Source organism: Pristis pectinata, chromosome 8 (assembly GCF_009764475.1).
Source record: "Pristis pectinata isolate sPriPec2 chromosome 8, sPriPec2.1.pri, whole genome shotgun sequence".
NCBI lineage: Eukaryota > Metazoa > Chordata > Chondrichthyes > Rhinopristiformes > Pristidae > Pristis > Pristis pectinata.
This window is the reverse complement of record NC_067412.1, coordinates 40,870,679-40,897,332: the sequence shown is the minus strand read 5'-3', so window position 1 is coordinate 40,897,332 and position 26,654 is coordinate 40,870,679. Positions and strand designations below refer to the sequence as shown.

Genomic DNA, 26,654 nt, shown 5'->3' with positions numbered 1-26,654 from the left:
GCTTCAAAAAGTATTTCATTGATTACAAAGTGCCTTTGAGCGATCTTGAAGTTACAAAACAAAAACAGTGCAACTGCAGGTATATTTTTGTTATTAACATTTGGATGTCAAGGTAACATCTCCCTTTCAGATATCCCATTGATTAGTAGGAATGCCTCTTCCTCAAAATAGTCAAGGCTAAGCAAAGGTGTCTGCTTTTTACTGTGTTATCATAATCTAGGTACATAGGGTAATTAGAATGCTAATGGAATGTTGGCCTTTATCTCAAGAGTACCAGAATCAAGAGGGTACACTTACAGCTGCACAGCTGTATTCAGTTCAGTTTGCATCTCATTTATTGGCCTTAGAAAGGATGCAGTGTAGGTTCATTAGAATAACCTTGGGTAAAAACAGTTAAATTGAGGTCAGATTCTATAGGCTAGATTTGTATTGCCTTTGTTATGTACCAGCAACAATCGAAACACACCAAGTCGTGTATAAGTGTTAGAAAATATTTTATTAATAACTACTTGTGATAATAAGAAAAGTAAAACCATTAGATATTAATTTATATTTCTTATTTCTTGGTTTCGAGTCCTTCCGTATCTCGTTAACTTCCTATGGTTTTCGGAGATCTATCTCCATCTCCAATACAAGGCTTGCATATTCACACATTTCCAACTTTAATCACTCCAGCCACCTTGGCCGTAAGGTCTGTTTTTTTTCTTTCTTTTTTTGCATCACTCATTCTCTCTCTTTTAAGCTGCTCTGTAAAAGCTACCTCTTTTACCAAGCACTTGATCATCTGACCCAATATCTCATGATAAGTTTTGAGTGATGAAGCTTTTAAGCACCTTGGGACATTTTACCACATTAAAGATGTACATAGCTGTTGTCAATAAATATATTCTATCAATGTTCTTAAAAAAATTAAGGGGCAATCTAGCTGAAGTGTTTTGGATGATGAGTTCATAAGGATATAAAGCAAAACTATTTCCCCTGATGGGGAGCTCATCTACTTCAGTCTAGGCCATTTAACAACAAAGTGGTTCCTGAATGGTTCCATTGCAGTTGTATAAAAATAAAGTTAGGCTGCACTTGGAGTATTGCATGTAGTTCTGGTCGCACCATTACAGGAAGTATATGGAGGACCTGAAGAGGTTGCAGAAGAGGTTTACTAGGTGGGGAAGGATGTGACAGTGATGTATTAGGCTGAGTCCACTACTCTCTGCAGCTTCTTATGTTCCTGCACATTCATACTGCTGTACCGGACCATGCTGCAACCAGTCAAGGTACTTTCAATAGTACATCTGTAGAAATTTATTAGGGTGTTTAGTGACATGCTGAACCTCCTTAACCTTCCAAGAAAATAAAGATGCTGGTGCACCTTCTGTGCGATTGCATCCATGTGCGTGACCCAGGACAGGTCATTTGATATATTAATGCCCAGGAATTTAAGGCTGCTGACTCTCTCCACCACCTATCCACCAATATAGACTGGTGCATTTTCACCCTCCTTCCAATCCTGAAGTCAACAGTCAGCACTTTAGTGTTACTGATGTTGAGAGAGAGGTTGTTGTTGCGGCACCACTCAACCAGGTGTCCTATCTCGCTCTGTTAAGCTGGCTCATCAGTGCCTGTGATTCATCCCACAACAGTGGTGTCGTCAGCAAACAACACAAAAAGAGGCCATTTGGCCCATTGTGTACGTGCCTGTCAAAAACCAACCCAGGCTTGATTTTACCTTCCAGCACCAGATCCAAAGCCAAGCACACATCGAACAACTCTTTATATGTGGTGCCTTTAGCAGACTTTCAGGCAGTGAGTTCCAGTCCCCAACAACCTCTGAGTGAAAATGTTTTTCCTCATCAATCTAATCTTTTTACCAACTACTTTAAATTTATTCTCCCTGATTTTTGATCCCTCTACTAACATCAAATATGGAACACAGAGCCAAAGCACAGAAACAGGCACTCGTCTATGCCAATCCTATATTAATCCCAATTAAGGGAGCTAGGTTCTTCCTATTTGCTCTATCTATGCCTTTTATGATTTTATACATCTCATTGATGTCTCCCGTCAACCTTCTCTGTCCTCAATAAGCCTAGCTACAGTTGTCTGCTCCTGGCAACTTCTCTGTGAATCCACTCTATACCATCTCCATTGCAATCACATCTTTCCTATAAAGTGATAATAAATCGGATTCTGATGTGGCAACCAAAACTGTACATGGTACTCAAACAGTGGCCTAACTTTTGCTATGTCCAGTTCTAGGATACCATAAATAAAAACAGGAAATAGTGAAAATATTCAGTGGGACAGCCAGCATTTGTGGAGAGGGAAAAAGATTAGTTAATATTACAGGCTGGTGACCTTTCATTAGAACTGGCCAGTTCTGATGTAAATGGGAAAGAGTTATTATTTGAAATTGTTGATTGATTGTTACATTGCAAGAGCTGTAACCTACCTAGGAGGAAGATGACATGCTGTTCCTTGAGCTCACATTGGGCTTTACTGAGACCAAAGACAAAGAAGTCACAGTGGGATAAAGAAAGAAAGCAAAACTTAGCACAACCTGTCTGTTCTTATATTCTATGTCTCAACTAATTAAGGAAAACATCCCAGTGTCACTCTCAATACCATATTGATCTGTTCACTGCCTTTAAAGATCAGTGCATGCACTCTCCAGAGCCCCTCTCTGCCTCCCAACATTCAGTGCCCTTGCCTTGTTTCACGTCCCCAAAAGCATCGCCTTACTTTTCCTAACAGATGCAAGGTTGCTGTTGCCTGGTTGAGTTTATCAGAGCAGCGCATGCGCATGGAGTCTGGATGACCTCATGCGGTGCCCCACCTGGGCCAGCGGAGGCGCATGCGCATAGCGCCCTGGCGACTCAGGTGAGGTGAAGCTGTCGCTGGAGATGGCCACCGGCGCGCCGGCTCTTCTTTAAAATTATACTTAATGTGTGAAAGAATCCTGAAGCACTCATTTAAAGTACTGAGTCGGTGTTCGTGATCACCTGTGCCACGGGGGAGGGGGAGCAGGAAGCCGCCGCCGCTCGCCCACCTTCGCCATTCGCCGTTGCTTGATCAGTGGGATGTTGCAGAAACTCGCCTTAAAACGGGCAGCAGTTGACAGCAGCAACTTACGCACTTTGCACGGAACCCCGACTGAGCCGATTTAAAGGTTGGTTGCTGGTCCCTGCTCGTTTTATCAGCATAATGCAGTTATAAATATATATGCATTTGTGTTGGTTTCCTGTAACTTTTATTCCCGGTGTAGGAATCCAACAAAGCACACTATTGCATAGATTCAACGTGGCACAACGCCAAGCGTTGTCACAAGAATAATCGCCCACGGTTTCTTTTTAATGAGAACTGCCGAGCACAAAATTGAGAGCAGTCGGAACTGATAAGAGTTCTGCCGTATTAATATTTTCATTGATTAGGTAAGTTAAAGTAGAATTGTTTTCCCATGCAATAGACAGGGAAATCCATTGCTGTGTGCTTCCTGTTTATCTGAAATATATTTACAACTTTTCAACTTTCCTGATTCTGTCAAAGTAAAACTATTGGGACAACACGATAAGATCAAGACAGTTCTGTAATACGTGCTGAAACTTAGACATGAAGAGAATTAAAACCGATCATCTCATTGTTGTTTATGAGTGGGATGTTGTGCTTTTATTTACTGTCACTTTTCCCGCATTTGCCACACGTTACACTTAAAGCAATGTGCTTGACGGTAAAGTGTTTTGCGGTGTCCTGAGGTTGTGAAAGATCAGTATCACCTTCAGGGACTAATATTGATGAGGTAAGGTAATATTTACTGGAGAGGAAACTAAACAATCGTAGAATTAGCTAGTAAAAGCTCACTTATGCTATCTTGAAAATAATCTAATTGCATTTGGTTGAATACTCTGTTGCTTTAAGTTATATTTTGTTGTGTTTCCTTTTGAAGACTGATTAAATATCATAGAGCAAGTAGAATACTTGGTTTGATGGAAAAACTGTAAATGTATCCTGCAAGTTACATCTTTACATCAATAATTAATTGGCCTATTTCCTGTTGAGTAGGGCAAAGAATTACTGTCAAGCTTGTTAAATTTGGTGTCTGTTTTGGCTCAGTGGTGCCACACTTGCTGGTGAATCAGAAAGTCATGAATTCAAGCCACAAACCAAAGATTATAAAAGATGCTGACTCTTACCACAGATTTGTAGAGTAGTTACAGTACAAAACAAAACCATTCAGACCACCATGTACACAGCTGCTATCCACCAGAACAACCCTGTAGTTTTGCCCACTAGCCCCCTCATCGTGACCTTGCTGCACCTGTCTCCATCACATCTGTAGGTAGTGCTTTCCAGATTCCAAACCATAAGATATAGGAGCAGAAGTAGGCCATTTGGCCCATCAAATCTGCTCTGCCATTCAATCATGGCTGATTCTTCTTTTCCAAGCCCATTCTCCTGCTTTCTCCCATAACCTTTTAGTCCCCTTACCACTCAAGAATCTTTCAATCTCTGCCTTAAATACACTCAGTGACTTGGCCTCCACAGCCTTCCTGTGGCAACAACTTCCGCAGATTCACCATCTTGTGGCAGAAGAAATTCCTCTTCATCTCAATTTTAAAGGGATGTTCCTTTATTATGATACTGTGCCCTCTGGTCCTAGGCTCTCCCACCAATGGAAACATCCTCTCCACATCCACTCTATCCAGACCTTTCCATATCCGATAGGTTTCAATGAGATCCCCCCTCATCCTTCTGAACTCTATGGAGTACAGGCCCAGAGATGTCAAATGCTCCTCATATGTTAAGCCTTTCATTCCTGGGATCATTCTTGCTAACCTCCTCTGGACACTGTCCAGGGCCAGCACATCTTTCCTTAGATACAGGGCCCAAAGTTGCTTACAATATTCCAAATGTGATCTGACCAACGCCCTATAAAGCCTCAGCTGTACATCCTTGCTTTTATGTTCTAGTCTTCTCGAAATGAATGCTAACATTGCATTTTCCTTCTTTACTACTGACTCAACCTGCAAATTAACCTTCAGGGAATCCTGATTAGGATCCCCAAGTCCCTTTGCACCCATGCTGTGTGTAAAGAAAAATGTTTTCTCATGTCACTCTTGATTCCCTTCCCCTTTGTTTTATACCTGTGACCCCTTGACCAGAAGGAACAGCCCCCCACTGTCCACTCTGCCAAGAACCCTCATCATTTTATATACTTTCATTAAATCTCTCCTTGGCCATCTCTTTAAAGTAAACAGTCCTTGCCTCTCTGTTTATTCTTGTAACTATAGTATTTCATTATAGGGACCATTGTCATTGGTGTTTTTATGGACATTCTCTAATGCCTTGATATCCTTCCTATTATGTGGCACTCAGTTAGAGCCCAACCAGTATTTTGTATACGTTCAGCTGAACTTCCCTCTGCTTATACTCTATTATTCAATTGATAAAGCACAGAATTATGTATGCCTTATTTACTGCTTTTGCAACTTGCCCTGCCACATACCTCCAAGCACCTCTGCTCCTGCACCCTTTTTACAACAGTATCGTTTATTCTGTGATGCCTCTCCCCATCCTTCCTGTTGAAATGCATCATTTCACCTTTCTGCGCATTAAACCACATCTGTCATATGTTTGCTTATTCCACCAATTTGTTTATATCTTGCTGCAATCTATCACTATACTCTTTGCAGTGCACAATAGTGCCAAGCTTGTGCCACGTGCAAGTTTAGAAGTTGTGGTTTGCACCACCAAGTCACTGCTAGGTCAAATTTTTTTTTAAATGCTGGAAACCAACAACAGTCAGCATTGATAGAAAGCAAAATAGAATTAACATTTCAGGTTGAAGACCCTTCATCAGAACCTACGTATAGTTCATTAATGTTGATCAAAAAAGTAAGCTGTAGCACCAATCCCTGGGGAATGCCACTATTTGCAGCTTCCCTTGGAGAACCAACCATTGACCACATCACTCTGTTATCTGTTACTTACCAAACTTCTTAGCCTTGCTATCAATGTGCCTTTTATTGCCAATTTTGCTACTAAAGTTTTCTGAAAGTCTGTGTACACTGCATTGCCCTCACCAACACTGTTGCATCATCAAAAACATTTATCAAATTGGTTAAACATGATCTATCCTTAATAAATAAATAAATGAAGGCTTGCCTTAATCCATTTTCATCCAGGTAGCCATTCTGGGTCACTTGCAAAACATAAATGGCTGGAAGAACTCAGCAAGTTAAGCAGCATCAGTGGTGGCAAAGGGATGCTTAACATTTGGGTCAAGACCCTGCATTGGGACTTGACCTGAAACATCAACCGTCCCTCTGCCTCCACAGATGCTGCTTGACCCACTGAGTTCTTTCAGCCATTTATGTTTTATTCCAGATTCCAGTACCTGCTATCTCTTGTATCTCCATTCTGGTTCACTTTCTCCACCTTGTATTTATCCATACTTACTCCAGGTGACTTTAGTGTTACTGCTGGAGGAGTGCTGGACTGTTAGGAACTTTGCCTAGAAATTCAATTGCAGAACTTTTTTTTCAGTATTATGCAATTGAAAATGTGTTTTTGTGAGAATGAAATGCAAAATGACCATCAGGGGCATAAAGGATGACATCATTCTCCGAGCAACACATTTGGAAGCAAGAGGAAAGAGTTAACAAAGTGAGTATTGATCCTATAGGAGGTGAGTCTGTGAAATTAATAATGGAAAACAAGGAGATGGCAGATCAACTAAACAGGTACAGGTCCTCCCCAGGTTGCAGCAGGGTTCCGTTCCTGATACGATAGTGGTGTTCAAGAGGCTTTTAGATAGGCACGTGAATATGGAGGGATATAGATAATGGACAGGCAGAAGGGATTAGTTTAATTTGGCATCAAGCCCGGCACAGACATCATGGGCCGAAGGGCCTGTTCCTGTGCTGTACTGTCATAGTTAACTGCTTGTAATGTGAACAGTTTGTAAGTCCAAAATGCAACTGCCGGCAACATATTTAAATAAAAATGGAGGCCAACCAGGGCAATGTGTAGTTAAGCCAGAGCATTTAACTCAAGCATTCAGATATTGCAACGAACTGAGTTCCCACACGGCAGAAGATGCCTGCAGCCCTGTAGCAACTGGTAAACTAGTCTCCGAAACGTTCACTTGTATGTATGGGCTGGATATAAGTAAGGCATTCATAATCTGGGGAGGACCTATACCTTGTGTCAGCCTTCACTATAAAGGATACAATTTGAGAAATAGCTATAAATCAGGAATTGGGAGGGAGGAATTCAGGAAAATTACCAACACCAGGGCAGAGGTACTGAGCAATTGGTTGGAGCTGCAGTTGACAAGTCTTTGGTTCCTCATATACTTCATCCGAGAGTCTTAACAGAAGCATCTAGTGAGATAGTTGATGTGTTGGTTTTAATTTTCCAAAATTTCCTAGGTTCAGGGAAGCTTCCAATGGGCTGGAAGTTTTGAAATATAACTATTTTATTCAGAAAGGGAAGGAGAGAGAAAGCAGGATATCAGAGGCCAGTTTGCTTAATATCTGTCACAGTGAAAATGTTAGAAGTTATTATTAAAGGTGCTGTCACGGTGTACTTAGAAGATTCAAGGTAAAAACATGGTTTTGGAAAGGGAAACGTGTTTTACCAATTTTATGGACTTCTTTGAAAATGTAACATGCTGGGGTAAAGGAGAGCTAGTGGATGTAATATGTTTGGATCTCCAGCGGACATTAAGTTGCAACATCCAAAGTTATTGCAGCAAATAAAAGCTTGTGGAGTAGGAGATAACATGTTGGCATCAAAAGATGATTGGCTGTTCAACAGGAAACAATATGCAAAATTGGATCTTTTACAGGGTGATGTGCCACATGGATCAATACTGGTGCATCAACATTTCACAATAATGATCGAGATGAAGGAACCATAAGTATGATTGCTGCATTGGCTGATTACACAAAGATTGGAAGGAAAGTACTGTGAAGTGGACATAAGGAGGCTATTACAGGATATAGATAGATTGAGTGTGTAAAGCTCTGGCAAAGTAAGAATGATGTGGTAAAATCTAAAATTGTGAATTTTAGCAGGAAAAATAAATGAAAAGGAAGCTTATTATCTAAATGGTGAGAGATTGCCCAGCTCTGAGTTAGAGAGGGAAGCGACTGTGCTTGTTCATGGTTTGCAAAAAGGCTACTGGTGAGGTAGGTTACTTGGCAACTGTAAATTGTCCCTTAGTGTAGGTTGGTGGCAGGAGAACTGGAGAGAGTTGATGAGCATGTGAGAGAGAATACTGTAGAACTCAGGTATTCAGTAGTGTTTTTACTTTCTTTTTTGATGCATGTACTCTTTATTTTTTTCATGGATTTAATAAAAATATTGTAAAGAACTCAGGACTTGGTGTTGCTGGACCAGTAGATTTTCTGACTAATAGATGTCACTTGTTTTGATACTCCAATACACTTCTATTCCACTTTGTTTACATGTTACACACTACTATAATACATTCTTCCATGAACCCATTGAGTTTAAAGGGAGCGGAAGGCTGGGCCCCAGTGAATTTAAATAGAACGCAGGAAAACAGAACCCAATAAGTTTCAAGTCAAAACCCCCTACCGTCTTCATAACCATTCATTTATATCAGGCTTCAAGGCCCCCACCCTGTAGTACAAACTCAATTAGTCCTTCGGCTGTTCGTCATCCCAACATACATCCACCCCACCCACTCACATCCCATCCAGCCTCAGTACTGGGAGGCACGTTTTCAAATTCAAAAAAGTGTATAATGGCCATTCAGTTATTTCCAGAGCTCAAAATTAGAAGTGGAATCCAACAACCAAAACAGTCCTTGGTGCCCCACTGCTACAGTCATCTGGTGCATCCTTTTGGGTGTGCAAGAATTCAGTAGTTTTTTTTTGGATAAGAAGATAAATTGAGAATCCTCAGGAAAATGTAAATTATTTTGAAGATCCAGATCAATATTTATACCTCAATTCACATGTCTAAAATGGATTATCTAATTATTGTTGTTAGTGAGATCTTGCTGTGTGAAAGTTAGCTGCACATTTCCCACATTACAACAGTGGCAGTGTTAACAGTGAAACAATACTTCATTGTAAAATGCTTTGGAACATCTCAGATACTTAGTGTCTGGGAACTGTTTCTGACTCAGCCTGGCCGAATGGATGGTTCCTTCTCCCTTGTGATCAGCAGTAGAACATTAAGCAAACAGAAATCATTCCTGTAATGTTAAATAGCAGGACACATTCCCTTATCCTTCTTGTTTTGAATTTGAGTTCCAGCTTTTTTCAGTTGCTCCTTATTGGCTAAAACTTTCAGATAGTTATCATCTATCAGGCTCACTCTTATTTTTGCTTTGAAATCTGAGTGTTGAAATTTGAGTGTTGAAACTGAAAATTGACTGTCCCCCAAGTATTTGATTCTGTCATAGTGCTTGTGAGCAAGCTTTAACCAAATGACTTGATGTGACAAGTTTTAGTACTTCCACAAAAGCAAAATATTCCAAATGTTGGAAACCTAAAATAAGTTAGGCAGGTCTGTGGAGACAAATGATGACTTGACTCGGGTGACAGCATTAGGGAATGAACTCCAGCAGACGTACTCCTATGTTAACTCACTCCATTTCTTGGTAATTTAGTCTTTTATTGTGGAATTTTTCTGCATCCACACCACATCTGTGCCCACCAATGTGTAAGCATTGACACCCACACAGCAGAGCTAGGTCTCCAGTTTCCCATTAGAAGAAACACCACTCAGGTATCTTCCTTTCCATAATATGAAGATCAGGATTCTCATGGACAATCCCTACAGGATTAGACTTGAGTGCAGCTCTGCTTTCATAGTTTGGAATTATGGATGCTTTGATATCGTCAATGTTGTACTGATTGAAACGGGTAGAAGATAGTCCAAAGAGCAAAAGGTACACCTTCTTCTGGAGGGGCAACTGAAAAAGAAATGTTGGCTTCGTGAAGCTCACTTCAGAATCTAGAGTGGGTGATTTTGATATCTCACTGGGTCCCCCTGCAGAATTAGTGAATGCTTGTGGCTCCCTCTAACATGGAACCAGCATGCTACAGTCAACAATGCACATGGCCCAACCGTGGAAGCTTCAGATTGCTCAATTATGTAGTTATTACATCAATGATTCATCATGCAGCGTGATTACCTTTTGTATGTCAGCTGAACCAGGCAAACATGCTTGGTTAATGGAAAATATGGTAGCAGTACAAATGTTGCAATCTCATTTTTAATTCATGAAATGTTTTTAAACCACTTGCATTTTTGAAGTCGTATGCATCTTGATGTTTAAGAAATTAATGCAAATTATGTATGGTTTTCATTAAATTGGTTTCAGACCAAGTAGGTGGTTTGATAGGAAGCCAGGCTGCACCAAATGTCCCACATAGAATCACAGAATGGTTACAGCATTCAGCTCATTGAGTCAGTACTGGCTCTATCTAGTCTCATTATTCCTCCTCCTCCCCATAGTCCTTTCCTTTCAGCTCTTTTTTGAATACTGCAGCTGAATCTGCCTAGACTACTACACTAGCAGTGCTTTCTAGATCCTAATCACTTGCCTCTCTTGAGATTTTCCTTGTATCATTTTTGTGCTTTTTCCAGTCATGTGTTTCTGTGTCCCCTGGTTCTTGACTACTATGCCAATGGGAACAGTTTCTCTCTACCTATCCTGTCTGTTATCCTTAATGACTTTAAATATATCTATTAGATGTCCTTGCAACTTCATTTATTCCAAGAAGGACAACCCTAACTTCTCCAGTTTATCCATACAATTAAAGTCCCTCAGTCACAGAATAATTTTGATAAATCACTTCTGCATCCTCACAAAAGCCTTACCATCTTTCCTGAAGTGTGGCATCCGGAAATGAACACAGTGCTCCAATGTGGCTGAACCAGTGTTCTATAAAGGTTCACCATGACTTTCTTGCTCTTGTCCTCTACAACTTTGTTTATTAAGCCTGGTATCATGAATGTCTTTTTTAACACCTTTCTCAACCTTCCTTGCCACTTACGATGAACTACCCCTTGATCCTTCCGTTCCTATACCCAGTTTATAGTTGTGCTCTCTATATTGCTTCCTCTCAAGTTGCCTGCATACATTTGAAGGTAAATTCACCCAGGACTTGGAATGAATTGATAAACAATTTTAACTCCCCGTGTCTTGGGTTACCTTTGAACTTATGAGCTGAGTAATTATGCCAGTTTGGTTAGATCATTCTGCATTCTTGTTGCCACCCATACACAGCGTCACTGTTAAAACCTAGCAAAGGGCAACACTGTTCTTGATCTGTGAACCCATCCCTGATCTCCCAGGAGCTTTTAGCAATTAGAGAGGCTCATACCTTTGTGATATCTGTGCGCCTTCAATTCTGGCTTATGCAGTTTTAAAAAAAATCTCTCCACTTTTCACTGTAATGTCTTCAGCTCCCTAGGCTGTAAGCCAAGGCTTCCCAGATTATTAACCAATACAAGCCAATTTCAATACTGGACGTTTCACATAAACCCAGAAACCAACCAAAGTATAAATGTGGTAAACAGCATGATAGCTTACACACAAGTAGCATCGCAGCAACAACAGATTTATAACATAATAAGCAATGCTTCTTAGTGTGGATGAATATTAGCCAGGACATATATATATGACACTTTAAAGACAGTGTCACTACAGCTCAGCCCTCCCTCTGTTGCACTTATGTTTTACTAAGGATGAGAAAGCTGTCAAAATTTCAGCTCAAGGTGATCTATTTGGAATAACAGCTAGGGTAAAGATCAATATGGAGCAGGTACTTTGGTTCTACTTATCACCAGGTCTGGATGGGATTCCTCCTGCATTATTAACTGAGTTGGGAGTGGAGGTTGCCGAAGGGCTTGCCTTAACATTCCAATCCAAAAAAACTAGGTTAATGTAACACCTTTGTTGAACAAGGAATGCAAGGGCTAGACAATCACTTTAATCTTAGCTTTGCAGAAACTTCCAGAAATTATAATGTGAGTAAATATTAATAGGCACTTGCAGAATTTTGAGTGGGTAAAGGAGTGCTAGCATGGATTTATTCAGGTAAACCTGATTGAATTTTTTAAATGAGAGAATGTTGATGAAGGGAATGTAGTAGATATTGTCTATGTGGATTTGCAGAGGTACTGTGTGGAAAAAGTCCAACACAAAAGGCTGCTTAGAAAAATTGAAGCCCATGGTATTAAGAGATCAGCAGCAGCATGGATAAGAAATTGGCTGAAAGGCAGAAAGCAGAGATCAGAAACCTTGTAACTGGTTACTTTTCAGATGAGAGAATAGTAGATAGCGATGTTCCCCAAGGGTCAGTGCTGGGGCTACTGCTCTCTTTATTAAATAGTAATGACTTAAGCATGGTGGTGCAGGGTAATATTTTCAAATTTGTGTGCTCAAAGCTTGACAATGAGGTAAACATTGCAGAAAATTATAGACAGGAAGAAGGGATAGAATCATGACAGATGAAATTTAATGCAGAATTGAGAGAAGTGATACACTTTGGTAGAAAGAACAAGTACAGAGTAAATGATGCAGTGTACAGGAATGGAATCGCCTGGAAGCTTTGGAGGCTTTAGTATGTTAACTTACATCTGTACACCATTTTTATTGTCTGATTAAAAGGAGGTTCAGTTGTTTGGTGCAAAGCTGATTTTGCTCTCTTCTGTGTACAGATGAACAGCAGCGGAAGCCCAGTTCCTATGGGAATGTCAACAGCCGAGTTTCTCACATTTGTTGCTTCCAGTGCCACAAATGGAAACAAATCTGGAACTGTAAGCATGTTGCAGAAGATAGCTCCCAGCAATTTCAGTGCACATGAGCAAAGAATTTTCTTGGAGACTCCAAAAGCACAAGCGATCTCTGGCATTTGTGTTTGGGCAGCGCTAATCGTAACATTTCATCAGGTGAGTTTGAGGTTGCTTTTGCATAGAATTACACTGTCCTTTTAATTCATATTTCTTGTGTTTATTGACTCTTAAGTACATCGGTTATCTGCCTCGAGTACTCTCCATGAGAGCAGCTACCACATTCTAACCACTCTCAGATGAAGGAAGTTTCTCCTAATTCTTTGTATGATTTATTAGTGATCGACATATATTTACAGGCCATGATCTTGGTCCCTCCATCAAATGCAAACTGCTCCATGTCTACCTGATTAAACACTTTTGTTATCTTAGATATTTTAATAAGATCATGCTATATTTTTCCCTTTCTAGAGAAATCTGTGCCAGTTTGCCCCATCTTTCCTTACAGGTTTAACCTGCCAGTTCTGGTGTTTTGCTTTGAAATCTTTTGTCATCTTCACCATAAGCACTATAACTTTTTACAACTGGAGGCCCGAATGGCTTGTGAGTGGTGGCTGAAGAATCATAGAATGATGTGGCTCAGAGAGAAGTTGTCCAGCAGATTATGGCTGTGCTAGCTCTTAGGTCTATCCAGTTAATCCCTTTCCATCACTTTTCCCTCCAGAATATTGAAAATTTTTTCCCATCAAATATTTGTTTAATTTTAGTTTCGAATGCCATTTTGAAATATTCTTCTAATACCTCGCTATGTAGTCTGTTTCAAATTATGAAAACTCACTATAGATATCGAAAGGACCCCATTTGTTTCCTCCCGTGTTCTTTTGCTTTAACTCTGTCTGCTGGTTAATGACTGTTCCGCCACTGGAAGCAGTTTCTTTGTATTTAATTGATCAAAGCTACTTTGAACTTCCATCAAATGTTCCATTTTGCTGGGAATTCCGGGCACTTTTATTGCTGCAAACCATTGTAATATATCTGTGGTTCTTGTTCTAACTATGTAGAATCAGGAATGTAATGAATTAATAAGAGACCTCCAAAACTGCTAAAATTAGGCATTTTGTTTCTTTTCCCCCCAACAGGCTCTAACATTACTGTACCTACACTGCTTTGAAAAGAGTGATTCACATATTTGCATTAGAGTCATAGAGTACTACAGCACAGAAACAGGACCTTTGGCTCATTGAGTCCATGCTGACCTGATCTTCTGCCTAGTCCCATCTACCTGTACCCGGACTATATCTCTCCAAATTCCTCCCATCCACGTACCTATCCAAACCTCTCTTAAATGTCACAATTGAACCCGCATCTACCACTTCCGCTGGCAGCTCGTTCCATACTCACACCACCCTCTGAGTGAAGAAGTTCCCTCACAGATTCCCCTTATACATTTCACCTTTCACCCTAAACCTCTGTCCTCTAGTTCTAGTGTTTCCCAACGTTAGGGGCAAAAACCTGTATGCATTCACCCTATCTATACCCCCTATAATTTTGTATATAAGATCTCCCCTCATTCTCCTGCGCTCCAGGGAATAAAGTCCTAACCTATTCAACCTTTCCTTATACCTTAGGTTCTCAAGTCCCAGCAACATCCTTGTAAATTTCCTCTGCACTCTTTCAAGCTTATTGATATCTTTCCTGTAGGTAGGTGACCAGAACTGCACACAATACTCCAAATTTGGCCTCACCAACATCTTGTACAACTTCAACATAACAACCCAACTTCTGTACTCAGTGCCCTGATTTATGAAGGTCAAAGTGTCAAAAGCTTTTTTTTCTGACCCTATCTACCTGTGAGATCTCAGAGGTATACAAAATTATTAGGGGTATAGATAGGGTGAATGCATACCGGCTTTTGCCCCTAAGGTTGGGTAAGACTAGAACTAGAGGACGTAGACTTAGGGTGAAAGGTGAAATATATTTCCTGGTGTTCTACCGCACACCTCATATATCCTGTCCCTTAGAGTACCTTCCAATAATTTACCCATGACTGACATCAGGCTCACCAGCCTATAATTTCCCGGCGTATTCTTAGAGTCTTTCTTGAACAACGGAACAACCTTAGCTATCCTCCAGTTCTCTGGCATCTCACCTATGGCTAAAGAAATTGCAAATATCTCTGCCAGGGCCCCTGCAATTTCTGTACTAGCCTCCCACAAGGTCCAAGGGGACACCTTGTTTACAGATTTATTGTCAGCAGGCTTTCTGAGTCTCTTTGATCTCAAAGGACCCTGTGTTATTGGTAGTGCATCCTTTCCTTGGGGAAGATATTATTTCTTGACCCAAAGTAGTGGAATCAACTTCTGGAACATGGGATCACATATCTTTTTGATGTGCTCTTGCCCATGCTCTCTTCTAATTCTGTTTCCTGCTTTTACGAGGTAGCACATTTTTCCATAATCACTCCAATATCCCACTTCCAAATGTCAGATTTGTTAATTGGTGTTAATGCACAAACTCCAAGAAGTTATTTAAATCGTCTCTCTCCATGACTCTAATCTTATTTTCATTGATGTTTTGACTGCCTCTCTTCCAATCTCTTCTCAAGATTTGGCTGAACTAGGCTCAAATGTGTTGAGTTTTCTACACAACTAATCAGAATCCAGTTTATTATCACTGACATGTCGTGAAATTTGTTGTTTTGTGGCAGCAGTACAGTGCAAGACATAAAAATTGCTATAAGTTACAAAAATAAATAAGTAGTGCAAAAGAGAGATAACGAGGTAGTGTTCAAGGACCATTCAAAAATCTGATGGCAGAGGTGAAGAACTGTTCCTGAAATATTGAGTATGGGTCTTCAGGCTCCTATACCTCCTCCCCGATGGTAGTAACATGAAGAGGGCATGTAATTCATCTGTATAATCTGCTGTTGAATGTGGCATTGCCCTGTAGTTTATCAACAGTTTGCTAATCAATATCTCATTGTTAAACTCCAGCAGCCTTACAATATCTGTTTCTTCGGTGCTTTTTCACAATTCTCACTGAACTCTCCACCACACCATTTGGTGCTGGATGATGTGGGTAAGCAAGTGTGTGCTTAAAACCATTTGTTTCATAATATGTTCAGATAGAAATGAATATAATTGAGCACTGGTATCTAAGGTGAGTTCTTCCGTTGAATCAAGACAAAAGAAAATGGATCTCAATTCATTGCCAGTACACTCTGCTGTAGTACAAGATTCAACATGTATTATTTCTGTCCCACTGTCTATTAGTACTGAGAAATCCATAGTCCCTTCTTCACCAGAATCAATGAGTACTCTTCGGCCAAAGTTATTGTTGCCCATTTCCAACCTGAAAAGCTGTCTGTGGTGATTTAGCTCTGCAGTCTTGACAGACAGTACACTTGTCTTCAGAATTGTTATCCAATTCAAACCAATAAACAAAACTTTGTCAGTTGTCTTCATGCTCACTGTGGAGCCCTCCTAACTTTTACCTTCTCAATACGCTTAGTATGACAACCCTATGTCCCCATTTAACACAACCTTGTTCCATTGGTAACTACTCATGTCTTCATCTGGATATTTCTCATCTTTCTTCCGTAATTGATGACAATTGGTGTTAATCCTGTTGCAAGATTTGACCAAAATCCACTGTTGTGTTGTACTCTGCCAAGGAATGAACTTGGTTTTCCTTATCTTCACAATTACTTCCACTTTTTCTTTGACTTGTTGTGGTCCATTGCATCTACATTTTACTCAGGATAAAGTGCTTCAGTTAACGTTATGTTGTTGACTTCAGATTATTCATCAGGCCATCGATTCCATCCTCTTTCTGGCCATTCAGACTGAACCAGATTCTTTGAAACTGTCTTGTTTGATCTGGACTTCTGACATCTTTAGTCTATTCATCACAAAACCCGTATCTCTGCACTTCCCTTAGTCTGTCAGCCACTGAGACTTCCATTCATGCCTTTGTTACCCCCTGACTCATCAATTCCAGTGTTCCCATCCTCCACTCTCTTTTGAGGGGTGGCTGAAAGGCTCAAATTTTGGTTGCAGGTGAAGCAGCAATTCCACGTTGTAATGCAGTCTGACCTGGAGAGGGCTTGACAATAATTGTGATCACACGTGAAGTAACTTAAGTAACTGTGAAGTGGTGTGGAATGTGCAGAGGACGTAAATTTAGCCATTTTATTTATGCAAGCAATGATAAATGGAAAGAACCGATTTTTATGTACTCTGGACATTCCAAGCCACTTCAGAAACAATTAAAATACTTTTAAGTGCCGTCAGTGATGTGTGAACAAACATAATGGTCAATTTGTGCACAGCAAAGCAGCACAAGCTATAAGAATTAATCTATACCAATTCATCTGGGAGGGGAAAAAAAAGCAAAATGAAAGGTCTCTGACTTGAAACGTAGCTCTGTTTCTCTTCCCACAGATGTGGCCTGATCTCCTGAGTATTTCCAGCATTTTCTGTTGTATTAAAAGAAGCAAAGTGCTGTTTTGTGATAATTGATAAAGTTTGTCCAGAAGACTTTAATATCCATCTTTTGAGAGCAGACTAGACTGTAATTATAACATCTCATCTGAACAGACAGTACTTCCAACACTGCAGCTCCCTCTTGGCACTGTACTGGAGTATCAGGCTGATTCTAATGCTCATAATTCTGAAGTGAGGCTGACTTGGAAGAGAGTGCTAATTAGCGAGGCAGAGCTGACACTATCAAACAATAATATAATATGTAAATGTCAACCAACCAAGCAAGCGAGGACACCAAGGAGAGGCATTAGTGATTCATCATTGCACCCATCAAGGAGGGGAGGAGAGGTGACTTGCCTAGCCACTTAATGGGGATAAAAGCTTCTAATGTGCAGGTAATTCTCACTGTGGTATACAAATCTGGGGAGAGCCAACACAGTTCTGTTGTGTTCATTGCTTATTTAATATGCTGAAGGAAACGCCTGGGGTCAGATAGAAACTGCTCAATAATCTAGTATGTAATAAAAATGCCCTGTTACCTCAATCAATTTTTGGATTCACTCCCTCACAATTAGAAGATAATAAAAAGGTCATTAAACTGTAAATTACACAAAGAATTTTACTGTAAGAAGTTGAAGAGGATTCCAGGCAACAATTATACTGGGGTCCACCTGGTTAGGCCCAAACTGTTTGGTTGGGACTATTTACTGAGTGCAGAAACCTCTACCTGGAAGAGGTCTATTGTGTCAATCAGATATCACTCAAAAAGATCTCAAACTGACCTTTTGAAGTGGACTATGAGCTCTTTTAGGTCTCTATTAGGTCTTTTGCTTTGTTTCAGTTATCAGGGCGTTGGCACAGTGAAAAGATTGATTATACACGCTATGTATTGGAAACTCTCCTGAAAGCTGGTGCTAGTTGTGTCGCTGAGCCCTCCGTTGGCTGTGGTTTAATCCATGGTTTAATCAGGAAAAGTCCAACTAGCTCCATGTGAACTTGCCCTACCTAGCGGTATTGCACCTATTCAGTATATTCTTCTACAGGCATACAAATTAGGAGCAGAAGGAGGCCACTCAACCCCTTCTGCTTGCTCAGTTATTTAGTATACAATGGTTGATCTGATTGTAACCTCAACTCTGCATTCCTGCTTACCAACACAAACCGTTCACCCTCTTGCTCATCTAGAATCTATTTTCCTCTGCCTCTATTTTCCTCTAAAATTTTTCAAAGACACTGCTTCCACTCCTCTTTGAGGAAGAGAGTTCGAAAGACTCCAGACCCTCCAAGAGAAAAATTTTCATCTCAACTGCCTTCAGCGTGTGGCCTCTTATTTTTAAGGTGACCTCTCTAATGCTAAGTTCACCCACAAAACATTCTCTCCACATCCATACAGTCAAGAGCACCTCAGTTTCTGAAACAAAAACAGAAAATGCTGGAACATCTCAGCAGGTCGGGCAGCATCTGTGGAAAGAGAAACAATGTTTCAGGTCGGAGCCCCTTCATCAGAGCCTCAAGATCTTGTATGTTTCAGTCAAGTCACTCCTCACTTACCTAAACTCCTATGGATGCAAGCCTAGCCTGTCCAACCTTTCCTCAGAAGACAACCCACCCATTCCAGGTATCATTTTAATAAACTTCCTCTAAACTGCTCGCAATGCAGTAACAATTTTCTGAAATAAGGAAACCAGTACTGGATTCTGTTAGCTGTCCTAATTGTGTTTGCAAGGCTTTTCCACTGCCCCTCAACTGCTCAACCTTGCAGAGACTGGGCAATACAGCACTGACGTGTGGCCAGCTATCCCCCAACACTTGGCTGTGCACTTTACTCTAATTTAGTTACCTCCAATTTCAAATCAAAACAAAAACTGCTGTGCAAAATGGTGAATGATGCCAGTGGAACTGGGTCTGGTAATAACCACAAGGACATCAGAGGAAATGGCTGGAGGGTAATTATAAAAAAGGGCTGTGGAAACTGAACATTATTTCCAATTTTTTTTTATGCCAGATAATAATCAGTAGGTCAGGCAGCATCTGTGGAAGGATGAGCAGAGTTAACATTTCAGGTGAAGGACTTCAATTTGAATTGTTAACTCCGTTTCTCTTTCCGCAGATGCTGCTTGACCTGACAGTTTCCAGCATTTTTCTGTTTTTATATCCAGTTTCCCGCATTTGTAATTATTTCAGTTTTCATGGTTATTGAGCAATCTCACTATTGCATCAATAAATCGGAATGAGTCCAAAGTGCACGTGAATTCCTCTTCATCTCCAGGCTTCTGCAGCAGGGGTGTTAATCATTAGCTAGACACCAATGACCATCTGTCTATCAACATGTCCTGATCACTTTAGAACCAAAATGCTAAACTAGATAAAAACAGAAGGGCAGTTTGTCGCTTCTTGCTATAAATCTGACTTGCAAGCTCCCCTTCCATTTTTACAACTTAGTTTTAAAATGTACACAGTCGTGATAAAGTTTCAAAACCCATAGAATCAGAATCAGATTTATTATCACTGGCTTAGATGATGTGAAACTTGTTGTTTTGGGGCAGCAGTACAGAACAAAGGCATAAAATTACTATAACTTACAAAAATAAATAAATGGTGCAAAACAGAATGGAATATTGAGGTGGTGTTCATGGGTTCATGGACCATTTAGAAATCTGATGGCGGAGGGGAAGAAGCTGTTACTTGGGTGAGCCACGAGGCTTTAGAGTGAATTAAATGACATTGTTCTTAGGTTTTAAGTACCTGAGGGATGGCAATTAATGGCCAGCTACAAAGCCTTGTGAACACAATTTACAAGCTGCGTTGCTTCCTGGAATATTGTAACCAGGAGCTATGTTCCTTGTCAGCAATGGTAGGCATGTCACCTCCACGTTAGCAGGTTGTTACTCCCACATATTTGGATGGAAAATCCTAGCTGACCTTTCCTGAGCAATACAGAAGGAGTATTGCACTATCAGACATTTTGATGTTGACCAAAGGCTTGTCTCCCTTCTCAGATGAATGTGCAAGAACCCATGGACTTATTTTGAAGAGAAGCAAAGTAGTTTTCCTTTGGATTTCTATGCAATATTTATCTCTCAACTAGAGCCATGGTCACTTGGTCATTTATTACTAAGTTGTTTGTTTTACCCTCTGAATTTCTAAATTCCAACAGTGGCTATACTTCATTGGATAGTTTGCAATTTAATAAACTCATAAATGCAAGGTGTCTTTTCTCTTAGATGTGCAGAAGTGCAGTCATTTTCTGATCCAGGACTGTGAGCATGGTGGAGTACTGAGGCTTTGTCCCAGAACTTGATTTTCCACTTTATTCTTGTTGCCCACAAGATCAACGTGGACACGTAAAATAACCCCCAAAGTTCAGATCATGTCAGAGAGACTGAGCTGAGCTAACTGGTTGCTTTTCATCATGAAGTTTTTTTTTTAAAAAGGAGCAATCCCTCTATATTCTTTTCTGCTTGGGTTGCATCTCCACTCCCAGCCTAAAACTACTATAAGTGCTGCTCACACACTTCTAGTTGTGTCTCTTTTGGAGCGTGGACACTTGCATAAGAGGGGAGCATTGCTAACGTTTCTTGTCTTCATGAGGTGTGAAAATATAAGTTTATGGAGCACAAGACACAGTGTAGAAAGTTTAAATCTTCGTGCGCATTGGTTTTAGCAGCAGCCCAAGGTACCTGAAAGGAGATTGTGAGTTGATTTAAGGGTGTGCATCAATGAAGCAAAACACTGCAAAATATTGCAGGTGCTTATTACCTCCCATGAAAGCAGAAAATGCGACAAATACTGAACAGGCGATGTAACTTCTGAAGAGAGGAAAACAAGATTGACAGGGTTTTCTGGTGAACTTACTAACCCACCCATCCACACTTTCATCCAAGTCATTCACATATATCACAAACAGCAGACGTCCCAGTATGGATCCCTGCAGAACACCACTAGTCAGGGACCTCCAGCCAGAATAAGTCCCATCATCCACTACCCTCTGTCTTCTATGGGCAAGCCAATTCTGAATCCAAATGGACTAGTCATCATGGATCTCAGGTGGGAGGAACAAAGGTAAAAGGAAGGAGGTTTGTGCTAAGATAAAACCATAAAAATAGAAGCAGAAGCAGGTGGTTTGGCCCCTTGCAAGGGCTCTACTATTTAATAAGATTATGGTTGATTTTTTTATAGCATCACTTTGGTGCACTAATACTATATCCCTTGATTCTCTTAATGTCAATCTATTCTTCTAATTTACCAATCTGCCTGGAGTAAACTGAGCTGAGCCCTGCAGAGATCCACTGCTTATAGCCTTGCCCTCATTGAAACTCCTGTGAACTCACACCCTTTGCTTTCTCCCGCTGAGCTGATTTCCAATCCATTCTGTGACTTTCCCATGGATCCCCTGGCTTTTAACTTTTTTTGAACTGCCACATGGAACTTTGTCAAATGCATTGCTAAAAATCCTTGTATTTTACATCAAAAGCTCTACTCCCCTTATTACTTCAAAAAAACATTTTGTCAGATATGACCTTCCCTTAACATCCATGCTAAATGTCCTTGATTTATGTCAATTTATGAAATTTGATTTATGACATTTATCCATGCTAAATATCCTGTGTGTCTCTATGCTTTCTAATTTTTTTCCCATGACTAGCCCAGATGATTTATTCCTCAATCACTGCAGATTCTTTCTCAACATTTGTAAAGAAACTCCAGAAAACCCCCATTGGTGAGGGGGAGCTGAGTAACTACCCATGTTCACTCTTCCCTTTTACTCAGCTTTGGTACTGGACCATGGTTTAATTTGTGATTGGTTCACTGAGAGTTGATTGGGAATCTAACCTTGGACCGCTCTAATCTGGATCACAGGGCCAGTTATTTGACCAGCCAACTACCATGACAAGGTCCCTCATGGTAGACTCATCCAGAAAATTAAGATGCATGAGATCCATGATGACTAGTCCATTTGGATTCAGAATTGGCTTGCCCATAGAAGACAGAGGGTAGGGGATGATGGGACTTATTCTGGCTGGAGGTCCCTGACTAGTGGTGTTCTGCAGGGATCCATACTGGGACGTCTGCTGCTTGCCATATATGTGAATGACTTGGATGAAAATGTGGATGGGTGGGTTAGTAAGTTCACAGACAAAGATTGGTGGTGTTGTGGATAGTGTAGAAGATTGGCAAAAGATACAGTAGCATATAGATCAGTTGCACGTATGGGCAGAGAAATGGCAGATGGAGTTTAATCTGACATAGTATGTGGTGTTGCACTTTGCAGGATCGAATGTAAAGGGACGATACACTGTTAATGGCAAGACCCTTAATAGTGTTGATGTACAGAGTGATCTTGGGGTCCAAGTCTATACCTCCCTGAAAGTGGCTGCACAAGTTGATAGGGTAGTAAAGAAGGCATATTGGCATGCTTGCCTTTATTAGTTGAGGCACTGAGTTCAAGAGTCAGGAAGATGTGTTGCAGCTTTATAAAACTCTGGTTAGGCTGCATCTGGAGTATTGCATTAAATTCTGGTTGCCCCATTTTAGGAAGGATGTGGAGGCTTTGGAGAGGTTTACCAAGATGCTGCCTAGATTAGAGGGTACGTGCTATGAGGAGAAGTTGGACAAACTTGGATTGTTTTCTTTGGAGCAGCAGAGGCTGAGGGGAGACCTGACAGATGTTTATAAGATTATGAGAGGCATAGATGGAGTAGACAGTTGGTATCTTTTTCCCAGGGTTGAAATGCCTAATGCTAGAGGGCATGCATTTAAAGTGAGGGGGGTAAGTTCAAAGGAGATGTGTGGAGTAAGTTTTTTTTTGCACAGAGTGCTGGTGCCTGGAATGCGCTGCCAGGGGTGGTGGTGGAGGCAAATATGATAAAGGCTTTTAAATAGTAATACAAATGTGCAGTGAATGGAGGGATATGGGCATCGTGTAGGTAAAAGGGATTAGCTTAGCTAGATGTTCAATTACCAGTTTAATTAGTTTGGCACAACATTGTGGGCTGAAGAGCCTGTTCCTCTGCTGTACTGTTATATGTAAAACTTGATTTTATATAGCACTCTAAATGCAGTACAGTTTTTTTTGGCACTTCATAGGTGTAATTATCGAACAAAGTTTGACATTGTCAAAAATTGACCAAAAGTTTGTGTGCCTGAAGAAGAAAAGGAAAGTGACACAGTGATGTAGATGGCAGAGCTGCTGCCTTGTAGCTCCCAAGATCCATGTTCGATTCTGAATTCCAGTGCTGTCCATAAGGAGTTTGCACATTGACCTTCTTAACTTCACTCAGGTGCTCTGGTTCCCTCCCACATCACAAAGAAGTGATGGTTGGGAGGGTAATGGTCTTCTATAACATTCCTCCTCTTCTCGCTCTCTCTCTCGCTCTCTCTCTCGCTCTCTCTCTCGCTCTCTCGCCACCCCGCCCCCCTGGGATGTGACTGGAAAAATGGGATTAGGATGTGTGTTTGATGATCAGCATGATCACAGTGGACTGAGAGGCCTGTTTCTCTGCTGAAGGGAGGAGGATGGGCAGGGGGAAGACGCACGGGCAAATGAAAGCATCATCCCTTATGATAGGGCATGAACATGAGTGATGAGTCAGAGGCCAGGGTTGGGAGAGTGCAGACATCTAAGAAGGTTGTAGGCCTGGAGGAGATTTCAAAGAAATAGAGGGTTGATTATGGAAGGATTTAAAACTGAGGCAAGTTGCCAAATTTTTCATTTAATTACCTGCTCTTTTGCACTTATTCTGTAATCATTTGGAACAGAACAGTGCGCCTATTTATATTAATGATGTAGTAATTTCCAACTGAAGCTCCTGGACAGTGTTAATGAAGTATGCTTGGGCTTCAAGGTTGCCTTTAATTTAGTTTTTTAAATTAATAACTCGTGGGACTGTGCTCACTGGGAATTTGTGTTTTTCATTGATTGCCATGCCTTTGAGGTTTGCAGTTCAGGTCAGATTGTGTAATCTGTCATCTGGAGGCAGCTGTGCCTGGTATGAGGAGGATGTGGCTGCTTCTTGTCCCAGGTACCAAATTGATTTGAATCCGGAAGCCATTATAAACATCAGCTTTATTAGATCAAAATGCTGTTTATGAATGTGTTTCAGTGGCACATAATTTTATTTGTCTTTAACTTAGATGGGTAAGATAAGTTTGGCTTTATTTTTCATAAAATAGAAGGAAGCTATTCAGCCCATTGGATCAATACTGGCTATCAGAGCAATCCCATCAATCTCATTCCCTCACTGACTTTCCTATAACCTGTTCCCCAACATATTCCTATATCAAGACCCCATGATATTCTTACCAACTGCCCACACCTCAAAGTTGAGTTTATTGTCATATGCACAAGTACATGTATGCACAGGTGCACTGAAAAACTTACTTACACCAGCATCACAGGAACATGGTATTAGAGATACAGCATTCACCTGAGAAAACATAAACATAAGTTATACAAGAAAGAATGCAATTAGTACAAAAAAGAAACAAACTCCATTGTAGTACAAAGTGGTCATAGTGTTGCTATACTGAGGTAGTGATTACGGTTGTGCAGGTTGGTTCAAGAACTAAATGGTTGAAGGGAAGTAGCTGTTCTTGAACCCAGTGGTGTGGACTTCAAGCTTCTGTACCTCCTGCCCGATCGTATCTGCGAGAAGATGGCATGGCCTGGATGGTGGGGATTTCACTGTGTGTTTCGATGTACATGTGACTAATAAAGTTATCTTATCTTTGATGATAGATGTTGCCTTCTTGAGGCAGCACCTCATGTAGGTACTTTTGATGGTGGGGTATCAAACAGCGCATCTTTGGGAGAAGCACCCTGGGGAAACCAATGTGGTCACAGGGAGAATGTGTAAACTCCCATACAGATAACACCTAAGGTCAAGATCGAACCCAGATTCCCAGAATAGTGAGACAGCTGCAACTGTGCCACTCTGATTTAAACCTTGATGTAATCGTGCATTTCGCATAATGAGAATTTTCATGATCAGTCTGATGCAGAATCTGGTGATTGGTTTAATGTTGTCTCATGCTCTGCAATACAGTGGAAAACTTTGTTTTGAATGCCATCCATATGGATCACATGATTTGTCCGCAACATACAGATCTGTCCACGTCATTTTTTTACTTGCATATACTTACCCACTTGTCTTTTGAAATTACTACTGAATCTAATTCCATCACATTTCAATTAGTTCATTCTACATCATCTTTGCATTAAAATAAATCCTAAAATACTTCTAAACCTCCCTCTGGTTCGCTCAGTATCTCGTATTCTGTGTCATTTGAAGAGGTGCAGGAAGTACTACTGATCAGAGACTAGAATAATGGAATTTTATCCTTGAACAATCATGTCCACAGTGGCCCAAAGTGGATGTCCAGCATAATTGCACCTCTTGACTTAATCCCACTTCACAGTTCTTGGCCTGTAGCAATGTAGTCATATGAAATAGATTAGGGATTAGGCCTTCTCGCCTTTGCACTTGCTCCACCACTCATAAAGATCACGGCTGATCTTCCACTTTGGTTCTATTTCTCTGTACTCTCAATAGCCCTTGTCTACAACCCAGTGGTATAGACATTGAATTTCCCAGTTTCAGGTAATCTGCACCCTCTCTGTTCTTTTCTCTCTTCTGATTCATCAGGTCCTCTCTTTCCAACAAATCTCCCTGCCCTGTCTCCCACCCCCCCCCCCCCACCCCTTTACCCATTTTCCTTCCCCCACTGGTTCCCATCTGCCCATCATCCCTCCTTTATTTGGTTCCCTCTTATCACCTTCCTTTAGCAGATTTCAGAATCTGCAGCCCTTTGTTGCTCCACTTCCAGCCTTTCTCCCTCTACCTCCACTCTTCCCTCCCTCACCTGGTTCCATCTGCCCATCTTCCCTTCCACCGATCATTTGCCAACTCCTGGCTCACTCCTCCCTCTCACCTCTTTATACTCACTGTCACCTCTCTATGCTCTCAGTCCTGATGCAGGATCTCAACCCAAAATGTTGACCCTCCTTCTGCCTCCACAGATGCTGCCTGACCCACTGAGTTCCTTCAACAGCTTGTGTTTTTTTTCTTCTTCTGGAAGTTTCTATAAGTTTCTTCTGTAAGTTTCAATGAGATCTCCTCTCACTCTAGAGAATCCAAGCCTAATCTACCCAATCTCTCATCGTACAACAAACTCACCATCCTAGAAACCAGCTTGGTGAATCACCATTGCAATCCTTTTAAGGCAAATATATCCATTTGTAGGTAATGAGCTCAAAACTGTAATAGTCCAGGTGCAGTCACACCAAGGTCCCATATAGTTGCAGTTATGGCACATTGAGCCTCATCCAAGTACATTTTATGTGGCATGAGTGTTTTTTGCCTCTACCACTTGTTTAGTCAACAAGTTACCCTGTTA

At 40.8% G+C, this 26,654-nt stretch overlaps 1 protein-coding gene across 2 annotated transcripts in view; it reads left to right on the top strand.

Annotated features, from left to right (window-relative positions):
- Positions 1-26,654, top strand: part of tmem184a (transmembrane protein 184a) — a 67,313-nt gene that overhangs the window by 5,326 nt on the left and 35,333 nt on the right. The window contains exons 1-2 of one of the 2 annotated variants that reach the window (XM_052021394.1): positions 2,847-3,163; positions 12,703-12,933. In XM_052021394.1, the coding sequence (XP_051877354.1) occupies positions 12,703-12,933 (231 nt within the window). In that variant the 5' untranslated portion in view covers positions 2,847-3,163. Of the gene's footprint in view, positions 1-2,846; positions 3,164-12,702; positions 12,934-26,654 lie in introns of those variants that run through there. The other variant, XM_052021393.1, reaches the window with a different exon arrangement.